General features: G+C 34.5%; 1 protein-coding gene across 50 annotated transcripts in view; it reads right to left on the bottom strand.

Annotated features, from left to right (window-relative positions):
• LOC127838915 (uncharacterized) overlaps positions 1 to 17,221 on the bottom strand; it is a 64,438-nt gene that overhangs the window by 46,099 nt on the left and 1,118 nt on the right. For all 50 annotated transcript variants that reach the window (XM_052367061.1, XM_052367054.1, XM_052367053.1 and 47 more), the window contains exons 2-6: positions 10,819 to 10,993; positions 4,305 to 4,606; positions 2,663 to 2,908; positions 1,600 to 1,719; positions 295 to 387 (exon numbers count right to left, since the gene is read on the bottom strand). In XM_052367061.1, coding sequence (XP_052223021.1) covers positions 295 to 387; positions 1,600 to 1,719; positions 2,663 to 2,908; positions 4,305 to 4,606; positions 10,819 to 10,987 — 930 coding nt within the window. In that variant the 5' untranslated portion in view covers positions 10,988 to 10,993. The remainder of the gene's footprint in view (positions 1 to 294; positions 388 to 1,599; positions 1,720 to 2,662; positions 2,909 to 4,304; positions 4,607 to 10,818; positions 10,994 to 17,221) is intronic.

The raw sequence follows: 17,221 nt of genomic DNA on the forward strand, positions 1-17,221 counted from the left end.
TCTTATCTTGATATTCTACTTTATAAGTATCATGAGTATATTATGAAACCCTACAACTCATCGACCGCCACACGATCCATTTTACGGTTAGGTTTTGTAAAACCAAGTTAACTCTTACTATGATTTTTAGGTGTGCTAGTTATGTATAAATATGTCTGTGAATTTATAAAAAAATAGCAGACAGTATATGTCTCGTAAACTCAAAAGCATCAAAACAAGTTTAAAACCTGTCCACATTTTATACTCGTCTAACGTGCAGCGTGTTAAACCGACAATAGACACGTGCTACAATACCTCATTCATGGATGGAGAAGGGGTCGATTGTGTACTGGCTTGGGATGACTCGTTATTTGGCGCCGTTTTTACATCCATCTCTATGTCTTTACTCTGTACAGCCGGAATCCATTCAACAAGTAAGTATTATATGCCAGTTTTCTTTCGAAATAAATTTATTTTTAAAGAGTTTATATTTAAATGACCATTTAACTATCGCTTTTTCAATATGCACTAAACTATTAGTCCGGATTATGGTAAACTACGCATTGACATTCGACAAAGTCGTGGTTGACGTCAGGCAACGAATTCAATTAAATTGCAACATAAGAATCATAGATACAAGCAATAAAGACAGAGTAATACATACAATGACAAAGCCATAAAACGACTGTTTTTACTTAGTATTTAAATTACCGACCAATATGCCCAAAAGCAATTTACGCAAAATTGGTCCAAGTTGCAGTTACATGTGTATGTTGCTATCATACCAATTACAACAACCACACACACCACTCAATATGCATACCCCTTAGTTGAGTAATTTGTGTATCTTTAGTATCAAAGTTTTAAATGATTCAATTCTATCCATGAGATACTGATGAGCAGCAATCAAATAAAACCTGAACAGCTTGCGAGTATTCGAAATGTTTTATTTTTATTTTTTGCTGATTTTCTAACGCCATTTAAAATTGTTACATTTTACGGAACGGGTAGACATAATTAACTGTACTAACAAAACATAGCCATATAAATAAATGAACCAAATTATTCGAAACACAAAAAGTATAATGCATATTTCAAATAACAATAACTCCACTAGTTAATATTATATACGCCTGAACCTGTCCTCACGGATGGAGCGTCCTTTAAAATAGCTTTTTCATAATACATCTTACGCAATTAAATTCTGCTGACAATACTTTCTGTGTAACAGAATAATACTAGTGCACAGCACACTGCTTGCTACTAAAAGTAATACAAAATAGTAGAATACATGTTTATTGATGTTTAAATTATCTTTTTATGTTTGTGTATGCGCTCTAATTATTCATATAAACCATCAAAAGTATCCATCGCAAAATGATCGTCTTTAAGGCGAGGTTTAGTAAAACGGAAAGTACTCTTGCTGTGATTGGTAAATATGCTTTTAATTTAATAATTGTAGTTTTATTTATGAAAATATATAAAGAAGCAGTGGCCTCGTGATCACAAACGCATCAAAAATGGTAAAATTATATGAAACACCTTGTTCAAATTGTATGTAATGAAACGTATTAACCCGTCAACAGAAAGTAACCGTATAGGAGTTAAGTACTACAATACCTGATATTCGGATATAATCTCAGGTGACTTAATGAGTTGTTGTTGTACAGCCGGAGTCCATGCGAACGATAGACACACAATTGCAACTGGCACCGTCCAAGCATCCTGCACCTTTACATTCTAAGGTGTTGGAAAAAAGCAGACGAGGTCAAGGGTAGCTCATGAATAGCATTAACAGCAGATGTAATATTAAGACCAAAGATTATGTTTGGTTGGCTGCTTATCTGAAACATTATGCTTAGCATGCAATGAAAAGCGTTCCATGTAAATGCATTCACGGGCATACAGCAAGTTAGCTGATATGCATACAAGCTTAAAATATCAACTGATTGACCCTTAAATTTGAATTTAAACCTGGGAAACGGGCTTCGAGGTGTATCACGTTTATTTTTACTCTTGCATTTTTTATTTTGTTTCTTGTTATTTCGAAGTTATATTAAATTTATAATTAAAATATTGTGTTAACTATGCTTGCAAGCATTATCATTCGTTATAATTTTACACTCAGCATGTTACCCGAAATGCTTCCCCACGTAGAATATCACTGACAAATTCACACATAGTTTTTTTTTTAGATTTTTAGAAGAAATAAAACGACAAGATTTCAAGGGTGATATACATAAGGAGATTTAGTATCATATATGTATTGACCTTAACAACGTTAACAGCTGCTCCAATGGAAGCCCATAAAAAGCGACGTACTTTTTGTTTATCGACAGATTCCCGTAAACCCAAAATAAAATCTACGAATGTAAAACAAATGGTCTTTTCAGTTTGTGTCCATTTATGCATAAAATTATGACAAGAAAACGGCTTTATTCAGCATTAAGCTCAGTGATCATCTACAGTTTTTTTGCAATTTACCATGATAGTATCTACATACTATGTTTTATTATACAATTATTCAGTGAATAATTCCAATAAAAAAATCAAAGTTTAAGTATTTGAGCATTGAGATAAGTTTGCAAATCCAGATGGATATTATTGTCTTAAGGCATCATTGTACATACGTTATATATAGGACTAACTATATAAACCCCCAAAGGAACATACAGACCCACACCTTTTGTAGAAGACAGAAGCAAATGACAACAAAAGCGCCGATGAATGTGAGGCCAAATGTATTTCGCACTATTGTAGTGTTCTTCCTTTTTTTGACGGCCTTCCATAGGTTATAGACCGCTGGACAGAGATGAACACCGTTCATGACCAGAATCACCGTACAAGGCTGGTCCATGCCTTTGATGCCAGGGATGTGAAAGACAAATAGGCACAGGCCGAGGGCTTCCAAAAAACTCACACAGAGTCCCTTAAACAAAACGTTTATTTAAGATACTGTTCAAATATATGTCACTTCGTTCGCTAACATAGCTTCGCTGCAAGAACAACATGACGAAACGAACGTAGTTCATGTTGAGCATATATAGTACAAGTTTCATCTTGGGTATTTAGACCGTTTGCTTACACTTTAAAGAAACTGGTTTAAGATTTATTATAATGTGTACATCACTTACTAATGAGATGCAAGTATGGTTTTACATGCTCTTTAACAGGACAACTCATAAGAGAAATTGTATAACTTCTCACCTACAACTAACGAACATTGCTAGTTCTACATACATATAACATGTAACTGTTTAGAGATTTCGTATTACTTTCAATCCTTTTACCAATAATTAACAATGCTGGTACTAGATGCGCTTTATGGCAAATGGAAAATGAATCATAATTAGGCCATCATTTACCAGTGACGAATATTGCTGTACATTACAAAAGGTAACACATGTATGATACCCAAATAATCACTTTCTGGTCTTGAAATTCCTGTACTAGTACCAGAGTTGGTTATACATTATTTATACATCATTTACATGTATCATAACACAGCAATCACTTAACAGCGGCGAGCATTAATGGTACTACTTGCACTGAATTGCATTTTTGTAAGTTGTATGATGGCTTAGCAATCACTTATCAATAACGAACATTGCTTGTAAACCTTCATTATAGATGTAAGTGGTTCAAGATGTATTATAACTTAGCTATTACTTACCGGAAACCAACATAGCACTAAAATGCACTAGAATCTAACTGGTTTAAAATCTATTAAAACTTATCGAGCAACACACATACTACATGCACTTTATGGGAATTGGTTTGATATGTTTTATAACTTAGCAATCACTTATTAGTTTCAAATAAAGCTTGTACTAAAAGCAATTAAAGTTTTTTAGTTACAAGTTTGAGTTCATTTCCGTAAGAAAGGTTTAAGTTAGATTTTAATTAAGCAAGAACTTACCAAGAATGAACTATGCTGGTACTTCTCCTTCGTATCTTAAATGGCTTAAGATGTATGATAACTTAGAATTTATTTACAAATACCGAGAACTGATAGTACTACATGCACTCTAATGTTTATTATTATTACTTTTATACAGCAATAACTTAACATTAAAGAGCTTTGATGGCATTACATGCAATATCAGGTTATTGTGTTTATTTATAAAAAAACAAGCATTTACCATTTGCATGAATTGCTTCTATTACCAGCATTTTACTTAAACGGTATTCAAACGAATTGAAACATATTGAAATAATCAAACCGTTACTGGCGATACAACCTACACACAATAGGCAACTTAGAAAAGTGTATGTAAGTGCAACGCCATATCACGTCACAACACATAATAAGAAAGCATATTTACCCATAACAAGGCAGATTTTTGTGGCCAGGGGGGAAAAGTATGCCCGAAAACGCCACGCCAGGTGCCCCGAATAAGATTTACTACGCTTGGCACGAGCACCATAATAAGTAGCATGACGAAACGAACGTATCTCATTTCAGTAGTATGTCTCATTGCGTTGCTGATGGCCATAATTCCTAGCTTGCTCTCAACTAAGCAGACAAGGAGGACAATCCCAAACAAGACGCTGCACGTCCATTTCAGCATAACGGTGCCTATGGACGGTCTGGTGACCGTAAATTCTGAAGTACCTACACAATTGTCTAAACAAAGGAATAATCGTAATGTTTCAATACAGACAGTTTCAATATGAAGAATTGATTAAAAAGACGTATTTTCGGAAAATGTGATGTTGAAGGTACAAATTTGTTTTTTTATCAGATAATACACAGCACTTTTTATCGTATACCAAGTATGAAAGTGAATATGTTTTTTATTACACATTATATATTACATACAAAAATAATGCAACTTTACGTAAGGGTGCTGTCAACTATTGTGAATAAGCTTACTTTAATTTATTGTTTAATAATGCTTAATATAGTTGCCCGAGAATGTTTCCCAATTGTAAAGATAAAAAAAAATGTTTTTGGGCTTTTTCAAATTCTAGTGATGAAGGCTCGAGCACATTTCCATCAAGAGGACGACATGACGAAATTGATATAATTGTATAAACATGTGGCTTTTAAAGTATTTAAATTTCTTTAAATATTGCCGTATTGATTGCGCATAATAATGAGGTTAAAATAATACACAACTGTAATAAAGACCATTAGTGTATTTCAAACTTAAAGCATCAAGATGACCGACATGCGTCTGTAGAAATGAAATACTCGGTGATGACGTAATACGATCCCGCGCTTGACCACAGGTGGAAGTAACGTACCCTGGATAGTATATGGGCCTAGGAGCCCAATACATTCAAATAAATAAACAAAATCATGTTTAATGAGAGAAAAGTTGACAAAGAGCCATGCAAAAAAAATCCCCGCCCTCTGATATTGGAATCATAACAAGGTCATTAACTAGAATTTATCATAGACCTGTCTTCGCGGGCCGCAAAAATGTCAAAAATAGCTTTAATCCAAAGCAGCTCGTAGTCCTTTGAGGGGCAATAGAATAACCTTTCCAAAACTATTTACTTTAAAGAAATCTGCCCAGACGTTTACTCACAGTCGGCCGATAACCAAGCAATATTTCGAGCCCGTTTGCCCATCCAAATAAATCTTGGATGTACTTTTAAACACTATTTTTGAGTTTTCTCCCCTCAATCGATAGCTCGCGTCTTATTCATTTAAAACAACGAGACATGTCACATAATGCATGCATATGCAACCACTTACCCCTAAGTGCACTGCTACGCTGGGTTCAGGAGCAATGGCAACTTTCGTTTTCAGGTGAAACAAATTTAGGGTTAAAACAGTTGTTGCAAAGAAAATATAAACTTTTGGGATTAGTTTTTAGGGGTAAGTAGTTGCATATGCATGCATTATGTGGCATGCCTTAAGAAGACCAATAGATGCTTTGGATTAAAGCTATTTTTTACATTTGTGCGGCCCGTGAAGACAGGTATATGATAAATTCTAGTTAATGACCTTGTTATGATTCCAATATCAGAGGGTGGGGATTTGTTTTTCATGGCTCTTTGTCAATTTTTCTCTCATTAAACATGATTTCATATATCTATTTATATATATTGCGCTCCTAGGGCCATATTCTATCCAGGGTCCGTTACGTCCACCTGTGCGCTTGGCTTGACACTAGATGACGTAATGATTAAAACATATGAAATACGCGTGAAAAAAACTTAATCGAAAGTTAATCGAAATCTTTCAAAACCAAACACTAAACGCGTAAATCTAAAGTTTAATCTCATTTAACCCATTTATGCCTAGTGGACTGTCCCATCCTTCAAAATGGGATCAATTTATTTCCAAATTAGGGATGTCTGGTATATTTATTTCTATATTTGGAATATTTCTTACAGAAATTCCTTTAAGTAAACAGTGAGACGCCGCATCTGGGTCTACGCTTTTTGCCAAGGCCTTTTTTCTAGACGCTATGCATAAATGGGCTAATCAAATATGAACTGATTCACTTGAAACAACTGAACAAAGTGGCATTTATCACTAATGTGATAGCGATAAATGTACGGTCATCCAATTATCTAGTTAGTGTAAACGACAACGATAAAGATATGATAAATTGAGTAGCTTTTGTTTAACGCTGAAAATTGCATTAAGTAACTTTTGCCCAAATGTAAAATTCATATATATATATATATAATATGCAATCGTAGAAAACTATCACTATAGAAAACTATATATATAATAATAATAATAATTTAAACAATAATAATCGCAATAATAATAATTATTGTTATTATTATGATCATTATGTTATGTTTAAGAACTACATACCTGCAGTGTATCACTTTACAGCCTAATTGACTAATTATTATTAGATAAACACCAACAATAATCAGGTAATCAAAAGCAAATACCAAGAACAAAGTATACTCAGTAATCTCAACACAAACAAATACCAATTGCAAATAAAGGTTAAGAGAAATATCTAGAGGAATTGGTAAGGGATGTGGGTCGTGGTACGGAGCTGCTTCTAGTGCTTGTCGAACCTGTAAGCGAGAAAGCAGGTCACATAAAGTGTTTTCTGTGGTTTTAATGTGTTTGGCTCTAGAACAGAAATTGTGTTGTATGGAGTTCAGGACAATAATCCGAATGAGTCGCATCATTACAGAGTCCTTTGATGAGTTTTTTTAAGGCAATAGACCACAGACAAATTGTCACATATGAAAAGTATGTTTTTGTTGGTCCATGTTTGTCCGAACAATGACATCGGAAGAGCAATGGGGTACAGTTCAAGGACATTGAAAAGATGATATTTGGTCTGGATGGGAAATTCTCCAAATGTTCAAGAATACATGTGTTTGCATCCAAAGCCTTTTGAACCTGCTGCATCAGCGATAGCTTTAAAGAAATGGAAGAGACTAATCGGTCATTTGTGAGCAGTGTGCAGCCATTATATCTTTCGCGGAAAGTGTTCCAGAGTTGAAGATCTGCTCGACATTCTTTTGCTAGTTTTATCAAATGGTTTGGGTTGGTTTTACCTACATTGAGATTATATAGTCTGCGAAGAAAACAACGACCTGTTTTAATTACCTTGCATGCAAAGTTTAGGTGAGCTAGGATGAATTGTAGATTTTTTAAGGACACTTTACGACAATGTCTATATTTAGCAAGAAGTACATTTAGTGCACATATCTTGTCTGGGGGCAAGCTGGCTGAAAGTGTATCATTGTTAAGATTTATGCCATGAACTTCTATCGATGTAGTGGAGAAAATTGTTTTAGCATGTTTTATTGGTACGCCAAAGTCATTTGAGAGGTTGATGCAAGTATCCATGGCGATTTGGCACTCATTTGTTTATTTACGTCCCACAAAGATGAAGTCATCAATAATGGTTGATGGTTTTAATGCAAGCATGATGGAACAAAAGAGGTTGTGCCCAGTGAAAATCCATTTTTGAAACCGTCAATCAATTTTTGTTTTTTATTGAGGTCATAACCAGACAGATATGGTAACAGTTTGTCAGCCGAGGGGTTCGACAAGGATGTCCACTCTCATCATCGCTATTTATTATTTGCATCGAGTATCTATCACATCACATCCAATCAAATAAAGACATAAAAGGCATATCACTAGAACCTGACGAAGAAATCAAACAATCCCTATTTGCTGACGATGCCATTTATTTTTTAAACGACAATTACGATTCTTTCCATAACCTAATAGAGGCGCTAACCCTTTACGGAATGACATCGGGTCTTAAACTAAACAAAAGTAAATGTACTGTGCTACGAGTAGGTAAATTAAAACAAAGTAATGTTCAATATAAAAAAGAAATGAAATTTAATTGGACATCCGATGAAGCCACAACATTAGGAATTACTTTCACAAATAATGAAAAGGACACAGCTCTTAAAAACATACTACCTAAATTACAGAATTTTAAAAACTGCTTAAAATCATGGCATCATCGTAAACTTACACTAATCGGAAAAAACACAGTATTGAAAACGTTTGCACTTCCTGAATTAATATATGTATTAACAGTTCTCCCAAATCCACCAAATGATGTTATTAACGATATAAAATCAGCAATATTTAATTTCATATGGGACGGTAAGCCTGATAAAATAAAAAGAACTCAGTTAATTCAGTCTGTAGAAAATGGAGGTATCCAATTAACGAACATTGACTCATTCTTAAATGCAATCAAATGCAGCTGGGTTAAAAGATACCTAGATAATACCAATACGAGTAAATGGAAATTATTCTACCAGAAAATCCTAAAAAAATATGGTGACTCCTTACGCTTTGAATGTAACATCAGCAATACTATCTTACATGAAATTGCAAACGAAAACATATTTCTGTCTGATGTTCTATCAGCGTGGAGTGATGTCACTCATAACTTAGAAACCCAAACCAGCAGTAAAACAATTTTATGGAACAATAAAGACATAACTTCAAACGATAAGACGCTTTTCTATAAAGACTGGTTTGAACGAAGCATTAAATATGTCGACCAATTATTTGACTACAGAATTAAAGATTTCTACTCTTTTGATAATATATGCTACATATACGGAATACCTTCAAATAATTTTCTGAAGTACTACACACTAATCAAAAGCATACCCATACATATTAAATCTGAAATCAATACAAATAATACTCCATGTACTCAAACAACATTTGTAGAAAACATACTTGGAAGAAAAAACAAAACAAATAAAATATTTTACATACTACAAATAAAAAAACCTACAGAAAACTCCAAAATCCAAAATAAATGGCAAGTCCTTTTTGGAGAAAAGGAACTTAATTGGAAACACATATTTACCATGCCATATAAAGCAACCATTGAAAGCACACTGAGAAATTTTCAATATAAATACATCCATAGAATTATAGCTACAAATAAATATCTCTTTAAATGCAAATTATCTAACTCAAATCTGTGTGACTTCTGCAGTGAAAACATTGAAACTATAGAACATCTTTTTTGGGAGTGCAAACACATCCAGCCTATTTGGAATCAATTAATATCTTTTCTTGAACAACATCAACTAAACGTTAAACTTTCTTTCTTAAATGTAAGTTTCGGAATTAACTCATTGAAATCAATAGACTATAATAATATTGTGAATTTTATGGTTATATTGATGAAATATTTTATCTTAAACATGAAGTACAAAAAACAAGTACCAAATTTTAATTGTTTTGTCCATAGTCTTAAACTCAAAATCCAGATTGAGAAAGAAATAGCCCTCAGTAATGACACATTACAAATCTTTGAACAAAAATGGAATCGGATTAAATTCTCATAATGTTTTTGTCCACTTATATACATTTCATTCTAATGTTAGTTTATCTCTCTAAAATAGTTTTGTTTATTTTTTTATATATTTTTTTCAATCTGACAAGATCATTGTGAATATACAACAAAACACACAAGTCCAGTATGCTTTCTTCCGACTTTATGCAATTCACCTTTTTTTCATAACTATTCCTCTGTTGTTCTTTTCTTTTCTCTCTAAAAAATATATATTAGCATATCTTGTATAACATGTCTGAACTTTATTGCTTTGTACAATCACTATGCTGTATGATCATATACATGTTTACATTGTATGTATGATATTGAATAAAAAAAAAAAGATAAAAAAAAAACAAAAAAAAAACAGTTTGTCAGCCGATATGGTCGAAGGTAATTGAAATTGATTTTGAATGTGAAATTTGGGCTTTATTGGCTGTTCTTTTGAAATTTGCAGTTGGTGTGCTAACGTTGGTTGCATGCAAGGGCCTGACAGGTTGGTAGCATTTGTCTACGCCATGTGATTGATCGCAGTTCCCACACTGATGTTATTTCTGTTGGAAATCCCAACAATAGCCTGTTCGGCGCATGATGTAGGGTGGCATTGGAGTTCTGGTGTTGGAAGTAAAGGGACGAAAATTAGAGTGAGAATGTGTCTTAAAGAGCAAAAAAGAATGTCTCTGTGTGCAGGGTTCCCCCAGAAATTGGCTGCTGTGCCTTCAGCTGCTTGAATTTAATGTCATATGTGACTCAGTTCGGCGAGTTTTGGGCGAGGTCTTCAGTAATGGACATATATAGGAACAGGCCTTATGCCTCCTCAGGATATTTGGAAACGTAAACATCCGCAAAACGTTGAAAAGCACGGCACCATGTGATAATGTTTGTTATGGACTAAGGGGCTGATTCTTTAACTGAAGTTGTTGTCTGGTTTTCACTGCGTTTAATGACTGTGGTTTAAGTGGTTTGATGTTCAAAGATTAGCCTACTTAAATGTATATATTCTTTGTTCAAATTGCTTCACGCATTTTCACATCAATTTGGGAGTGTACAGTAGAGAAAAGTCCGAAATTAACACCTGCATTGTTGTCTGAGGTCACCAATGCCCCATCTTCTTTTGTTAATTTTTCGGACGCCTGTTCACTGTCACTCCCCTGATCCACTTCAGTCGCCTGGTTCGATGCCTTTGGCGGTGAAGTAGCCTTCTTCTTATCGGACTTGGCAGTGGTAGGCGTTGCTTTAGGCATACTAACCTGAAACAGACGCAAATGAACAGGCAGGATGCATGCACTGCACTCGATTATAGATAGCATCTGTGCATATGCCGATAACATGACACGTTTAATCATTAAACATCTTCAATCAGTTATGCAAACAATTAAGTGTTTACTGTATGAGCATGTATACTGTCTGCTAAAAGTATTAAAACGGGATATGTGGCGAAATAGTCTCATATTGGACACAAGTATCAATCAGGATACTGATATAGGTTAAGTGTCAAACAGGACTCAAGTATACGCAAGTATCAATCAGGATACTGAGGTAAGCTAAGTGTCAAATAAGGCACAAGTATACATAAGTATCAATCAGGATAATGAAATAAGTTACGTGTCAATTAGGCCACTAGTATACACAAGTATCAATCAGGATACTGAAATAAGTCACGTGTCAAATAGGACACAAGTATCAATCAGGATACTGAAACAAGTTACGTGTCAACTAGGACACACGTATACACAAGTATCAATCAGAATACTGAAAAAAGTTACGTGTCAATTAGGACACAAGTATCTATCAAGATACTGAAAAATGTCAGGTGTAACATAGGACACAGTTTTACACAAGAACCAATGGGTATTGGTTCCATAAAGCAGCAAGTATAGCACAAGTGTTAAACCAGATACTCAAATAAGAAACGTGTATACTCAAGAATAAATATATTGGCAAACAAATAGTGCACATTTTATATGGTTGAACACTGTACTGAAAGACTCACAGTCACAGACGATGAGCTGACAAAGACTGCGCCTCTAACAGAACGATAATACCTTCGCATGCCAAGCATTGAATCAATATGCACGCCACCTGGTGAAACAAACTCCTGCTGAAAGTGTCTGTTAAAGTTTTTGCAAGTAAGCTTCAGAAATGTACAGATTCTTAGTTTGCACAAAGACACTGCAAACGTTGGTTGGTTTCATCAACCCTGGCATTATACGATGTTCTGTGTTTCAGGTGAAGTATTTCACTTATAATGACACGATTGCAGTCCTGCTGTATAAGCCAGGATGCAAATGCAAAAATAGTATCTGCCAATGTTGCTGGAGCAACCATCATACTGCAAAGGTCATTACTGCCTATATCAAGGAAAACAATATTGATGTTAAATTCACTGACAAGGTAAGCATCTTTCCAGACAGACTTGGGTTTTTCTGGGTTCATAATTGTAGCCCCTCCGACGCCATGCCAATAAACTTGTATGTGCTGTGAATCAAAATTCATATTAGAACAACTGTTCTGTACGCACCATCTCGCTAGGCGCTTAGTACAAAAGTGACCCAAAGTAAGAGTATTAGACATCATAACAAAGAATCCCTCAGCAATTCGAAATGAAACAAATTCACATAGACCAAGTTTTTCTGTGTTTATGTGCATCAAAGTAGGTCAAGCACGCGTGCTGCTAGTGCTAAAAATAGATCGAACAAAGGAATGCGGTTTAGCATTCTTACAAATACATGTATTTACTATTAAAATCACATTTTGCAGAAAAGCTAAATTGTGATGCTCAACAACGAAATAAATGAATAATAAAAACCGATACGAAATGCCGAAGTATTCTTGAAACTCTTGGAGATCTAAACTGGCTTCTTTGTTTGTCCGAAAGAGGTTGCGTTATAGGTAACATACGGATAAATTTTAACTGTAGCTAGCTTTAAGGCTCAGCCTTTACCCATTTGGCATATTGATTGCGCCCAATTATTATACAAATGTGCTGAATATAAATAACTTTATTGTACCTATAATGTACTATTTTAATGTTTAAAAATACATTCAGGGAAAATAAAGCGAATCTAAAAAGACCATAGACCAGGATCTTAAAATAGCGCCACATTCAACATCTTGTCTTCGGCAACCTGTCCATAGGTCATGCATCGGGATAGCTATTATGCACTGAACGAAAACATCATCAAAAGCTTTCTCAAAAATTAATATTAAGTTTAAAAATGTACTTTTTGTGGGGAATAAAAGTCTGCATTAGAAACCATTACGTTACGTATTCTACCTCTTAAATTGGGAAATTGTGGAAAATACATAGTGCTTTATCCTTTTTTATTTGAGGACCTTCTAGAATACACTAACCTCTACCTAACTCCAACATGATACGACAGCGACACTAATACTATTTGCCATCATACTGTTACAAAACCAACAATATTACTTTAAAGCACAAGAAAGCAATCGATGCGAAACATGAACATTGCGCGATTTAACAGTTGTATATTTCGACCAAAATAAAAACACCGATAGGCATAGACATTGCCTCTCGAAAAAAATATGTTTAGAAGACCAAATGCCTCAGACAATATCAAGCGATATCGACATTGCTCGTAAAATTTCGTTTTCTCTCGCACGATATACAGAAAGAAATTGCCGAACGCTAATAATCTGAAAACAGTGACATAAATAAAATATCGTATTCTTTTACAATACAATGTAACATAAAAGGAAAATCTAATATCGGCCATGACCTGTGCTCTATTTACACAATTCATAAATACTGTATTTGGTAACAAAAACTGTGAAAACTATTGCGTTGTTTGTGATTTAAAATATTTAAGCACGGGTACCAATCGTTCCTAACTAGTGTGATGGCATTGTCATCATTCAGTGCATTATTTAGAAACGATGGTGAAATAACGTATGTCTTAACGATAATATCTAGCTCTCAAAAACAATTACCTTGTATGAAGACTTGTGTTGTTGAAATATTGATTAGTGCCTATACAGCGTTTTAACTCGTAACTAAAACGGTGACTTTGTGAGTATTTTACGACAGTGAAGGCTGGTGATGCACGTATTCAAGAAGCGACACATAAACCATAATGTAATTTGATTAAATGAGTTTCAGACCAATTACGTGAGCTGCACCAAATTGCATACAAATTTAGATAACAGCATGCTATCTGTAACTGTTTCAGCATATTTACAATTTCACTTCAAGTGTTATTGAAAAATATATTGACTCAATATTACTGCTTTGAAATGATTTAACAAATGTCATTGAACACTACACAGTGTTTCTTTCTTACCTGTTTGTTATATTATTTTAACAGATATCAGTTCTCTTATATATTTATTTTGTTAACGTATTGATATTTGATCAATTTAGGGGTAAACGTAAATTGATGCTGCATATTTTGAATTTATTTAGTTGACCTTGACGCATTTAACGCATAATATACAGTCTATTTAATCAGCATTCGGTTTGGTAACCTGAGTATTGTTAGATCCGTTGACCATCTAGTCTGATTACTCACCTAAATTGATTGTGTTATGTGCCTCATCTATAATTTCAGAATATATGCGTTTCTGAAACTAGATATGATTTTGTAATGCTAATGTATTTCGTTACTAAACCTCACATGGCTTGTATGTTACCATGTTTTCTTATTAGATGTTCCGAAAAACTTTTTCCTCGTGAATCTAATGTTATTTATACAAACTAGATTGAATAGATTTAATAATATTTGTTATCTTTAATAATTATTTAAGTCACAAAGTTATATATAAAAAAGAATAAGTTAACTTATTACGATTAAGACGTTATTTGTAATTCTGAACAATATTTTGCATGACGCTGTCAAATCCTTACACTGTTTTCTATAGAATCACAAATGTTAATCCTTCGGTATTAACAGTTCTTAATTGTTTGGTACGGTATGAGTGTATGCATGTACATCATTATTGAGTACGGAATCCGGATAGTGCCATCTATAATCTCGCTCTTGTTTCATCAAGGGCGACACTAGACACACGAAGTGATACATGATATTTACGCGACAGTCGCGGCGACGCACGATATTTTGCGCGACTGTCGCGGCCACGCACGATATATTTAACACGATATATCGCCCTTGTGTAGGTAACCAAAAAGCCGATATATCGTGTTAAATATATCGTGCGTCGCCGCGAAAAATATCGTAAGTCGCCGCGATTTTCGCGCAAAATATCGTGCGTCGCCGCGACTGTCGCAAAAATATCGTGAATCGCTTCGAGTGTCGTGTCTCCCGTTCAAAGGGCGACTCACGAAACACGAAGCAACGCACGATATTTGACGCGACAGTTGCGGCGACGCACGATATTTCATTATTCAAATATCGCTCATTTTATTCTAATATCGTGTATCGCGGTCTTATTTCAGACCGCGACACTAGACACACGAAGCGATACTCGATATTTTGCGCGACAGTCGAGGCGATGCTAGATATCTGTACTGTTCAAATATCGCTGTTATAATATTGCCTGTCGACTGTCGCGTTTGTTAAACGGTGTTACAGTAATTTTTAACCATTTATTATCAAAATTGCTGCCCTCGACACACTTATAAAAGATTATTCAAGCATTAACAAATTAATTAATTTTCATAATAATTTTGATATAGATATTGACAAGGATATATGTTTAAAACTATTCAGAAAATTGAACAATGGAGTACAATTTCTATCAATTTTAAGATAATATATCATTATAATCTCTATCACTTCCAATATGATTGCCGATTAGTAGATAACGTTTAACTTCAACTAAGACATCAATATGAAACCAGAAGATTTATTTTCAGTACATGTGTAATCATAATTTATAGGTTATCTAGATGATTGACAAGCAACATTAATGCCCAGTCTATTGATACATTAAATATACGGTATTTTGTTGCTGTTATTGTTTTACCCTTTAAATACCTTTTATAATGCTTTATCAAATAAATTATCGGCATAAATAAAACTACATACAGTACAAACAACAATTTTCTAATATTAGTATTGGCTGACAAAAACGCTTTTGAATGGCGCACAACTTTTGTTTCATATTGCTTAACAGGGTTCCAGAAATAATATAAATGACTATTATATAATTATATTCAGATAAAGTTCACACTGTTACTTTTGTGCATGACTAATAAGATTTAAACAAAAAGCACGTAATGCACGTTGAACCGTAGAATCGAACAACTAATAACTCAACATAGGGAACTCATTGTAATATTAAAAATCGTTATTCCAATCGATTTTCCTATCATCAAATATACGTTTATATAGAATACTTATGTAATGATAATTATTTATTTATGGCCTGATTGAAGTATAAGAATATAATAGCTTGCTATATCAATCATATACATTTTAATTGCTGATCAGACATAAACATTATTATAAAATAATATTATATCAAAAGATATATATACGACATGATGCACATGCTTGATGACGTAAAAATATCCCTTTTATGTTTCCCCTGATTTTTGAAAAAGCGACAGTCGACAGGCGATATTATTACAGTGATATTTGAACAGTAAAAACATCGTGCGTCGCCGCGACTGTCGCGCAAAATATCGAGTATCGCTTCGTGTGTCTAGTGTCGCGGTCTGAAATAAGACCGCGATACACGAGATTCTGATAATATGGGCGATATTTGAATAATAAAACATCGTGCCTCGCTGCGACTGTCACGTAAAATATCATGCGTCGCTTCGTGTTTCGCGCGTCGCCCTTTAAACGCGAAACACGACATACAACGCGAAACACGATATTTTTCACGACTGTCGCGGCGACGCACGATATTTTTCGCGATAGTCGCGGAGACGTACACTATTTTTCGCGGCAGTCGCGTCGACGCACGATATTTTTCACGACAGTCGTGGCGTCGCACGTTAGTTTGCGCGACAGTCGCGGCGATGCAAGATATATTTAACAAGATATAGCGCCTTTTGGGCTACATACACAAGGGCGATATATCGTCTTAAATATATCGTACGTCGCCGCGACTGTCGAGCAAAATATCGTGCGTCGCCGCAACTGTAGCGCAAAATATCGTGCGTCGCCGCGACTGTCGTGCAAAATATCGTGTATCGCTTCGTGTATATAGTGTCGCCCTTGATGACAAAAGGGCGAGATTATAGATGGCACTATCACGGATTCCGTATACCCACAAGCGCACGACTGACTTTATATATTGGACAATATATTTAACGCTGTTAAATTGATCTTTGATTTTTAACGGTTACTGTTACATTCATTGTATGCTATATGTTTGCTAATATAGTTTATATTTATATTATATATAGCTATGCATGAAACTGTAATAAAGTATTAGGATGCTTATAAAGTAAATACAGTTTGTGGGTGTTTTCAATTATCAGATCATGTTGGCTTGAGCACATTATTTAACCAAGGATTGGCCTTAAAACAATTTCTTTTTTAAAA

Source organism: Dreissena polymorpha, chromosome 7 (genome assembly GCF_020536995.1).
Source record: "Dreissena polymorpha isolate Duluth1 chromosome 7, UMN_Dpol_1.0, whole genome shotgun sequence".
Classification (NCBI taxonomy): Eukaryota; Metazoa; Mollusca; class Bivalvia; order Myida; family Dreissenidae; genus Dreissena; species Dreissena polymorpha.